Source organism: Limulus polyphemus, unplaced genomic scaffold, assembly GCF_000517525.1.
Source record: "Limulus polyphemus unplaced genomic scaffold, Limulus_polyphemus-2.1.2 Scaffold8647, whole genome shotgun sequence".
In the NCBI taxonomy this organism is placed as follows: Eukaryota; Metazoa; Arthropoda; class Merostomata; order Xiphosura; family Limulidae; genus Limulus; species Limulus polyphemus.
In genome coordinates this window covers 1-11,373 of record NW_013674257.1, presented here as the reverse complement: position 1 = coordinate 11,373, position 11,373 = coordinate 1, and the positions used below count along the sequence as shown (strand labels likewise).

The 11,373-nt window shown below is 33.0% G+C and overlaps 1 protein-coding gene across 1 annotated transcript; it reads right to left on the bottom strand.

Annotated features, from left to right (window-relative positions):
* Positions 1–4,950: 4,950 nt before the first annotated feature.
* Positions 4,951–10,954, bottom strand: LOC106475480 (multiple coagulation factor deficiency protein 2 homolog). The gene is made up of 5 exons (XM_013936162.2): positions 10,762–10,954; positions 9,460–9,600; positions 8,211–8,297; positions 7,784–7,902; positions 4,951–5,262 (listed from the first exon to the last, which is right to left on the bottom strand). The coding sequence occupies exons 1-5, from the start codon at positions 10,800–10,802 to the stop codon at positions 5,147–5,149; spliced, it is 504 nt and encodes a 167-aa protein (XP_013791616.1). The 5' UTR covers positions 10,803–10,954; the 3' UTR covers positions 4,951–5,146.
* Positions 10,955–11,373: the final 419 nt, after the last annotated feature.

The following is an 11,373-nucleotide window of genomic DNA, read 5'->3' as shown; positions in this document are numbered from 1 at the left end:
CAATAGCTTTGCGCTTAAAAATATACAGTGATAAATAATTCAAGTAAAGAACACTTACAATTAGGTATAAGGACTACAACTAATCTGTAAAAAGTTATTACAGACTTTTATGTACTTATATTGGTCTCTCCAAGAACCTAATCTAATTATGAATCGAATCAGTATATTTGTGGGCAGAAGTTTGAAATTAAGCTTCTTACTCAAGAGATCCATCTGACTCACCCAACTATTAGGCGTCAGAATATAGGCCAAAAATAAATTTATCTTTTTTGTTTTGTTTGTGTGTCAGGAAAGGAAAAAAATGAGTTTTAGAAACGTCAGTTGTTATATTAAGTAAGTACACTTTCTATGGTGATTTTCTGGGGGGAGGGATAAAATCAGTTAGCAAAATCCTTTTAAAATTCAATAGAAGGGAAATAATTTATTTGAAGAAAAGCTACTTGTAACTTACCATGCGATTACAAAAAAAGTAGAGAAACAAAAGCTACATCTTGAGTGCGTGTTTGATGTTTTCTATGCGCAAAAACTATTTTCATAAAAGTGAATTAGATTTAAAAACCGTGAAAAGGTTTTGTACATAAAAAAGATATCATTCTCTAGATTATCACTGTTGCCCTAAAGAAATTGACAAATGTCTTACAACAAAAACCCAACAAAACGCTTTGGCTTGTTTTGAATTTCGCGCAAAGCTACTCGGGTGCAATCTTCGCTAGTCGTCCCTAATTTAAAAGTGAATAACTAGAGGGAAGGCAACTAATCAATACCACTCACCGCCAACTCTTGGGCTACTCTTTTAACAACGAACAGTGGGATTGACCGTCACATTATATCGCCCCCATGATTGAAAGGGCGAGCATGTTCGACGATGGGGCTGCGAACCCACAACCCGCAGATTGCGAGTTGAGCACCCTCACCATTAGTGCGTTTGGAGACGTGGAATATCTTCATCAAGGGGAAATGTTCTTGGTTTTTTTTTAATGTGATTACCAGCCATTTTGAATCTAGTTATGGAAAACAAACTGGACTGTTTTGTTAATTATCTCTAGACCAATAAGCTATTTAAGTCAGGGGTTTTCCAAGTATACATTTGAAAATTTCCCTCTATAGGTAACTTCAAGTACATAAATATTAAAAAAACATATTTAAGATTATAAAATTCCATTCCAAAGTTGTTGATAAATAAATGTATTTAATAGAATATTCTTCATTTTTTGGATCATTTGTTACTAGGCCTGTATATTTGAGGTGCAATAAAGCGTCATGTGTTAAAAAATAATTGTACAGTTGAACAAATCCTTAGGAAAAGCTCTGCTATATATTTGTTCAAAATCACGATAAACGTTCACAGTTGTAGATCCCCCAAAGATATTATTATTCTATGGATATGTAGCACTGGCACAGCTAAATATAGTCAAAATTCAAAGATTTGATGCAAACTCGTTATGTAAGTTTCTATCGATATTTAACGGAAATCTCAAAACTCATGTTCTTTACTCGGTTTTATGATTCATTCTATTTAAACTCTCAGTTCAATCAAATATAGCTTATCGTAATTTTTATCGACTAAGATTATTTAACTTAAGTTTTTCTAGTTGGGCCGAATTCTGACTATTAAAGCGCACCATTAAAATTACGCAGATATTAACTGTACTGTTTAGAAAGATAAAACCTGCATATAAAATCAGAGATAATTTCAACTATAACACCCATCACCAATTGAAAGAAGTTTCAATACCAGGTAACATCCTCCTTCTTCTTGACACTATAATAACAGATAATGTTATGATTAATGTTCCCCACTTTGGACAATTATTGGTATTTTGAGCCTGAATGACACCTTATGGGATAAACGACCAGGTCTGAGACTCTTTTAGAGTTTAGGTGAAGACATCTCTAATTTTGAACTACTGGCCTGAGGGAAGGCAGCCAGTCAGCAGCACCCACCGCCATTAGGGCATTGTTCGGATTTTTGAACTAAATTAAAGGATTGGCTATAACACACTCTTATCTGAAAATACGAAGCGCGTTATAAGCGGCTTTATGGTACGATCTATGGACCTTCCGATTCACAGCCAAGAACAATAGTCATTAGGCCACGTTCGGTATCTTAGAGTTGTTAGGATCTCAGAAAAGACAACTTTAGGAGGTATTTCTTGTCAGTTAAAGGTCTATAACATTAGGTTTTAGCATAATTTGGACTTGCTGAATCCAAATATGGTTGTTGACAAGCTCTATTTAAACTCTTTGACCCTCAAGTGTGCAAATCCAAATGGTTGTCAACATTTATGTGGCACATATTATGTATTAGAGTAAAAAAATTTAAAGGTCAGTAACAACTGTTCTTAACATAATTTTGGCCTGTAGAGTTAACATTGATTTGTTTGTTTGAAGTTAAGCACAAAGATCTGCCCACCACGGGTATCGAAACCCGGTTTTTAGAGTTGTAAGTCCGTAGACATACCGCTGTGCCACTGGGGGTCATTTATTTGTTACAAAAGTACACTTTAACGTTTGTACCCTCAATAAGAAAAAATAATTATAAAGAAAAATGTTGAAATAAATAAATACATAAATGTTAAAAAAGAAAATGAATATCTATATATATGTATGTAAACGAATCAATAAGTATGGAAACAAAACCAAATAATTGTATAAATAAGTTACTTCAACATTTATTCACTTATTTGGATATATATTTATTTCAATAATTATTTATCGACATTTAGCAGAAAATATATCTTGAACTGTTATGGAAGATTGTTTCTTGGTTTTTCTTCTAATCTATCTTGCCCGAATTTGTGAAGCAAATAAAGAGACTTTCTATTTTAATGTATTCAATAAATTAAATATTTCGTATAATAAAAATCATTTTTATTGCTTTCTTTAGAACTATTAGTTCGTTAAAGACAGGTAATTGTTTTTAGATAATAGGATTAATTACTGGCAGAACCAACTATAAAAACGACAACACCAATTATTCTTTCTTCCATAAAAATGAAATAGTAAAAATTCTCTATTTTCCCAATTACTATTATTTAAGGATATTGTTTGAGATATTTAAGGATATTGTTGCAAAATATTCCTACACTCACATCATAAAGATTTGTCAGGTAGGGGGTTTAGAATTTCCAAGACAGAGATATCCTTTGTACTTAACAGCATTGGAAAACAAAGGAATATGGATCAACTTGGGGTACCAGAACTATCCAGAAAGAGACCTGCTATTCGCACTCAAGCCATATTAAGTAGATTGTGGCGTCTTGTAATAGTCGATATGCTACAAAAACAAATATCAGTGGCAAAAACAGTACACAACATAATCAAGAATGATCTACATCTGGAAAAGCTGGAGAATTAAACGGGTTAATGCTATTCCATACGAAGACATAACCGTCAAATCACTGGATGCAGCGCCCATGAACTTCTCTGTGATTGGAATGTTGAAACGACTGCTGGAAAACCGTTGTCCTCCTGCATTAGGTAACATATGAAAAACTAAAAGGATAAAGAAGTATGCTTTACATATGACTGCCTTACAACGGATCCTTTTGTAATATACAATAAGCTGCAGGGGTGTTATCAAGATACACAGTCGTCAGATAGAGCCTGTCCAGACGTGCTGAGGCTACAAAAGCATTTTAATATAAAATACTCAAACTCCGTCTCCCTTGGACTTTGTAATATATATATAATTCGAATTATTATAACACAATATAATTGCGTTTGCTTGGTTGTCAAGGGGACACATTGATGCAACATCATCAAATTATGTCCAGTCGGACCCCTCGGCTACAACTCTATAATAACCCGCATGTTTTACCCTCGTCACATTCCAACTTTGAAAATGTCCCAAATAGAGCACGTTTTTTCAGCTCAGCAGGCTAACAAAGCCAAAACCAGGAAGACAGTCCAAAGAGACGACCCCGAAATTCATACTAAAATTCACTGCCTTTACCGTCACAATTAATAATTTCCGGGGTCATACAGTTGACCGAGGAGAAATATATCTTTGAGAATCACTTTTTTCGCATGTTTCAATCAATAAATTAAATAAGAAGAACATTCAAACATAACTTAAAGATATACAGAAGTCAAAATGATAATCAAGCAAAACTTAAAGATGACCAAATATATATATAAAAGATGTTGATTTCGTGAAATACTAGTAATAGGATAGTCATTCTCCATACATATATTGTTACTAGATTATAATTATCTTTAGAAAACATGTTCATAAAATATTTATTTAGATATAATTTTGGGAATCTATTAATTTTCGCTAGCTATAAAAGCCACGATACAATAAGTTGGTTTTATGGTAACATCTAGTGGTTCATATATATATATACATATATACTAGATTTGTTTTTGTGAAACTCCATCACTCAAAATGTTTACCGAATAAGTGAAATGTAAAATAAAAGGAATGAATTTTATAACAGACAAGCTGAATGCCCGCCATCTGACGGGAAATAATGATTATTTTTTATTTTATTGTTCTTAAATGATTTTGTTTTATCGAGAGAGAGAAAAGTACCGCGTTTTAGTTGATCACTCAACACACCAACAACAACAACGGTTATGGTTAATACTCACAACAACAGCGTATTGCTACTGTATTAATTCTGGATTTATTATACTTTCCGGATTGACCACACTAGAAGTTGTACGAAGTTAGTGTTTGAAAACTCCTTTCTTTCTTAACTTTAAGGTTAATCTTTCCAAAACAAATTTTTCTTGTCTTTCTTTTTTCCTTGATTATTAGTTAAAAATCATACATCTTTGAGAATCAATTATACGCTTTTTTGTAGAGAAATTCTAGAACAAAGATGTCTTTCTTATCGGTTTAAAAACAGTGGAATGAATCGTTTTCGCACTGATAAACATTAGATATCAGATTAATATTGATTCTTTAAAATGTTTATTGTACTTCTGAAAGCTGTGCTTTGGTTAAAGATAAAACAATGTATTTATTGCCACAATCATTTTTTTTACAGAAAACACAATTAAATATAAATTTTAAAAAATTGTCTAGTTTGTTTGTTCTGGAACAAAGCCACATTGAGCTATCTACTGCGTGGACTCGAACCCCGGATTTTAGCGTTGTAAGTCCGTAGACTTACCGATGTCTCACGGGGGAAGGGAATCATCGCCTCTGCTCCTCATCGGTCTGTATTGTGTCTCCAAGGTTCTTTCTCATCTCTGGATATGTCAAAAATCCATTCTTGTCGTCGTCGTATTTGAAAAAGGAATCAACTATTTCTAGAAAAATCACAAACAAATCGCAGGTAAAGCGAATTAAATCTTATCTGAATCATAAGGAAACAAATATTTGTTTTATTTTATTTTTAAAGTAATCTTTTCAATATGTTTACCTCAGTTAAGTATACCAGTGACCACAAGTTTAGACCACTCATATAACATCCCACTCATTTTTGTTTTTATGCATGATTGATGTAAATTTGTTAGCATAAAGTAATATTAGGATAACCTTAAAGTTTGTTTGTTGAATTTGACGCTCCTAATTTAGAAGTGATAGACTGGGGCAGGGGGAGGGGCAGCTAGTCATCACAATCTATTGTTAACTTTTTACCAACGAAAAGTTGAATTGACCATCACATTATATCACCCTGTGGCTGAAAGGACGAGTACGTCTGGCGGAAGATTTCACAACCCACGGGTCGTGGGTTGCAATTCGAGCGCCCTAACCACCAGGCCAACCTTAATAAATCTGTGTCTTTGTGATAGAAATGGCGCCAATCTCATATATGTAGAGCTACACTAAATATATAGTAAACGTTGTAATAAACGAACTCGGTTTGTTTTACGATGTGAAAAATATTTCAAAACTTAAAAAATATTATTTTGGCTCTCCCCCACCACCCCTTGCTACGATCTCTCATAAATAAATACTGCTCAGAATGTTAATCGCACAACAATATGACTGACTGGTCAAGAAAAGTTTGTGATTTTTTTGGTTTCGATATTAACATTCCGAACACTTTTATAGTCAAAACATCCAAAACTGAGTTCGTCTCTAAGTGTTCTCTTAAAAAATAACATCTTTACGTTTTGTTCCTGTGTGAGTTTCAGAATGTACATCACCAAGACGCCCAGTGTTTCCAGCTCTAATTTTCTCTGGGTTGTACACCTAGCAACAAAATATGGTGCATAAACAATGCAGAACTGTAGTATCTGAATTGACTGGAAAGCTGAACTTTTCTATTAGTTGTTCCCGGTGAATTTATCAACAAACCCTATACCTAAAAGGGCCCCTAGCTAATGAGGTGTGAAACTTCATTATTACAGATTGTGAACTCCTGAGAATTGTATACATTTTCGATCTTGTTATTCAGCCTCTACTCAATTGCAGTACAATCTCATTTATTTATCTAAAATCCGCAAAAAAATACAAATAAGACCTGAAACTTACATCTTGTGATGGTTCTTAAAAATGATTTTAATATATTTAACAAGACCGAAGATATATTTTAAAATAATTCACGATTAACAAACAAGGTATTATGTTTCTTTCGTAGTTAGTATGTTAAGAAGTAAGAATGGAAGATACTTCGCGATTTTTGAATATGAAGACTGCAACTTAAAAAAAATAAAACTTTTTACTTAAATCATTGTTAAACACTACTAAACCTTTCATTTATACAACTTAACCATTGTTAAAGACTACTAGGCCCTGTATCTGTATACCTAACTCATTGTTAAAGACTACTAGGCCATATATTTGTATACCTAAATCATTGTTAAAGACTACTAGGCCATATATTTGTATACCTAATTCATTGTTAAAACTAATATGCTGATTATACAATTATATCAGTATTAAACTAATATGCTCTTTATCTATACAATTAAATCATTGATAAAGGCACTAGGACATTTATCTATGCAACTAAATCATTGTTAAAGACTACTCGGCCCTGTATCTGTATACCTAAATCGTTGTTAAAGACTACTAAGCCTTGTATCTACACCTAAATTATTGTTAAAGAGTACTAAGCCTAAATCTTATCTGCCTAAATCACTGATATGGAGTTATAGACCAATAAATTCTTTATTTATATACGTAAATTAATGTTAACAGTACAATAAGTCCTTTGTAATAACACCACATTATTGTCAAAGATAATCGGTTCTTTTGATTATGTACCAAAGTGGCTAAGTAGTAAGCCTAAAGACTTTTAACGCTTAAATTTGGAGTTCGGTCTTCATGACCAGTGTTCCCTCTAATCTAAGCGGCTGCACAACGAGAAATCAAATGCTGCGCACATCTTCGGTAATCGTGAGGAGTCTCAATACGTTGACGACCTCAATGATCCTGGCAGTTGATAGGCCTAAAGCCCAAATAATCAACTGGTAGCATTGCAAAGCTGCCTAATGATTCATTAGGGTTGATGGTCTAAAAAAATGATCTGGTAGCGCACATCGCCTTGATACTGATGCACATGAAAAAATTAATTCCGTACATGGATTGAAGAAATTAGAGGGAACATTGTTCATGACGAACACAACGCAGATAGTCCATTATGTAGGTTTGTACTCAAGCAGAGAAATCAACCGAACGTTAAAATTCGTTATCTATTTACTTATGTCAGTGATAAAGGCTAACAGGTCATTTATATCAAACAGGAAACAAGTATCTTAAATCAAACGTGACTACAAGATTTTTTTCTATATAGTTGTATTTCTAGACAGTTATGGCAGTAACAATTTCTACAACATATATGTGTATATGCTGTAGATCCCAACATATATTTATACTTACGAACGAGTTCATCTAACGGCATGCCAGCCTCTGGTTGATTCGAGTGGTCGAAAGAGTGGCGAACAGCGGCTATCAACTCTATACCATCTAACATCTTATTGTCATCAAAGTCGTGCATACTGTAAATTGTAGCAGGAAATAAAAATATATTATAGCTTGAATACGATAAATTTACGACAGATGGCTGCACTATCGTGTAATTAGTGCACGCAAAGAAAAACGCCGATAAACCCTGATACACTAAGTGAAGCTCATAAGAATATATAGACAGTTAGCTTTGTCAGCCTTATTTTTAAATTAACAAATTTAGAAAACAATTAAAAACACTTACAGCAGTCGGTCCTTGTGGATTATGATTTTTTTTATTTATACGGAACATATTTCTACCCATGAAACCAGTATTAACCATAATAAAATCTGTACTTACCGAAAGAAATAAAATAAAAAGTCATTTGGAGATATTGCTCCCGTTTCCTGGAGTTCCATAATATTATTCATGTCTTCTTTTATGTGGCTTTTTTAAACACAAGAAACAGAAGAAAAATTATATTATACTGTTTACTACATTTTTTTGTATCAAATGTCTTTACTAAACGAAAATTAAATGTTTTGTTAAACAAATAGATGTAGAGGCACAAATTATGATTCGCCAACCATTAACTCCTTCACATCGATAAGCATTTTACCCTATTAGTTAATGTATTCGTATCTTATAAATTATATGTATTGGTGTTGACAACACAGACAGAACTAGAGATTATCTTGACATGATTTATTTTCTCTATATTTAAGTCACATTACTCGAAATGTACTTTTCATCTGCACGTTTGTAATTAAAGTAAAATAGCTTAGTTAATTAGCCTGTTTGTAACTATTAGTTTAGACGAGTGTGTCGTCATTTCCTGTGTGTCCAGCTCTGAGCTTGAACGATGCTCAAGGCCTTTTATAGATGTTCATTGTGTTAAACCTCCTCAAGGCCTGTTATAGACGTTAATTACGATAAATCTGCTTATGGTTTTTTATATACTTTTATTACATTAAATGTGGCCAAGAGCTGTTATAAACTTTCATTTCATTAAATCTTCTCAAGGCTTATTATAAATATTATTTGTGTTAAACCTCCTCAAGACCTGTTATGCACGTTTATTACATTAAAAATGCTTAATAAAGGCCTGTTATATACGTATACTACATTAAATCTGCTCAAGGCCTGTTAAGATGTTCGTTACTTTCTATAATTATTGGTTTTATAAGATGAAATGTTGCGAAATACGTTTTTCCATAAATGGAAACACACATTTAAAATGGCTTTGAATTACAAAATAAAGTAAAAGTCAGTTAACCCACAATTAAATCTAATTTGTGTGGATAACATTTTACTTGCAACACCAAAATTCGTTGGTCCTTTGTCATGTTTATGTTACGTACTATTCATAGATACTTGTAAACTAATCTGAAATAGGTGAAAGTTAAGAAGGTAGTACATCACTCTGGAGTACCTAATTTTTGAACCACCCTTTATATTAAGACTGTTAGAACTAGCTAACTTTTAAACCACCCTTTATATTAAAACCGTTAGAACTATCTAACTTTTAAATCCATCCTTTATATTAAGACTGTTAGAACTAGCTAACTTTTAAACCACCCTTTATATTAAGACTGTTAGAACTACCTACTCTAAATCTCTAACGATTTCCACTGCATCCCATTTTCGCCGAATTTCTTCTGCTGTGACTGAAGGGGTACTTTTATTTTCTTGTATGCTTCCATTCCCACTCTCCGGATAAACAAAAAGCGCAAAAACGATTAGGAATAAGCTGAAACCACAAGAAATAAACAGAAAAAAATATTACATTTGTAGAAAAAGATATGCAAGAATACGACTGGCTAAGCTATGTTTAAGGTGAACGTTTAACTACTCGTAAATATATATGAAATGGTATATTAACATCCATACTATGGAGAAATAAACTCATCAAATTTGGACAACTCGTAACTGATAAACGCGTTTTATTCGTTCTGTCCAATAATTATATTCTCACTAATTTAATTTTGCAGTAAATCATTTTTTTTAACTGTTGGGTTAAGATGTGTTCTTATTTACTAATTTCCTTCTTCTGTTTTCGTTTCACGGTGAAACAGAGGTATGTTTAATGACTTACTACGCCAAAATTGGGGGTTCGATTCCTGGTGGGGGACAGAACAGATAACCCAATGTGGCTTTGTTCTAAACCAGCCTACTGTTTTTTATGTTTTATCCATCACTTGAAACCATTTTTACACACGTAACAGAAATCGCAGATAACACTCGATATGCCAGGCCGATCAGATATAGAAAAAGTCAAGCGTATATATTAAATCATGTTGAGTGTTATGCAACATGACTGACATGATTTTTTGTTGTTTAGTACAAAGTTACAAATGGGCTATCTGTACTGTGCCCACTGAGGCTATCGAAAACCGGTTTTTAGTGTTAATAAGCCTTCTGATTTACCGCTAAGCTTTTTAGGGGCAACTAACATGAATGCTTATTTGAAATAATTTTATCCTAATATTTTTATTTAGATACGTCAGTAAGTTACTAGTTATACACGTTTTCCTATCCCTGCATAGTTCAAAAATTGGAAGATAAATTGATATTTTATGATGGTTCAATATACTTAAACTTCAAATAAACTGTCAGCATTCAGAAATTCTTCATTGGGAAATCTCACGTATGAAACGTTTCAGGAATACTAAACAAGAAAAAATTTAGCATCGTACAATATAGTTAGTGTTATTTTAAACGATACAGATTTGTTTTATGTTTTGCGCAAAGCTATACAACAGCTGCCTGCGCTAGCTGTCCCTAACTTTCAGATGAGAAACTAGAGGGAAGGTAGCTAGTCAACAGCACCCACCGCCAACTATTGGGCTTCTCTATTCGAGTAATGGGATTTGACTATCACATTATAAATTCTCAAGTAAAGTATACGCACCTTGAATAAGACACACGTTTTGTAGGGTATATTTCACTCATTGTGTCGCCTTAATCCGCATTTAATGACGTGAGGGCCATAGAACCATTGTTGTTAACTTATTCTTTCGCCATTCAGCTGAACACAAACACGTATATATATATAGGCAGTACTGTATACGCATGCGTTATTTACAAATGGCTCTGCACACTTCCACGTCTCGAAGACACAGATTAGAATGATACTATCAACCAATCACGAAAACCAAAACCTCACTATGTTGGATCTCGCACTAGTTTGTCTGTGATATTCTCTTCCACCTTTCCGCTCAGTTAATACAAATGTACATGTATAGTTGGGATTTCCTGAATAACAAAAGCCACACAGAAACAGGGGAAATATTTTTGCATGCGTATTTAGCTCATCATGTAACGTCCTTTAAAATACATAATTAGTTTAACGTTGAATTACTAAAAAAAATCACAGCAATATATTGTTTTAAGAGAGCAAATTTTCTAATTTATACTAAAAGTTTTCTCCTTAAAAATTCAAACTATGTTTTGTGAATAGCTTTGAAATAATGACGAAAAGTAATGTATAATTTTATGGAAAAAGATTAATCAGTTAAAGAGT

Coding starts and splice junctions, on each gene's coding strand:
- LOC106475480 (XM_013936162.2), bottom strand. CDS start 10,802: ATGAGTGAAATATACCCTACAAAACGTGTGTCTTATTCAAG. Junction 9,601..10,761: donor AAACGTGTGTCTTATTCAAG/GTGCGTATACTT, acceptor TTGTGGTTTCAG/CTTATTCCTAATCGTTTTTG. Junction 7,903..8,210: donor TTTTTATTTTATTTCTTTCG/GTAAGTACAGAT, acceptor TACAATTTACAG/TATGCACGACTTTGATGACA.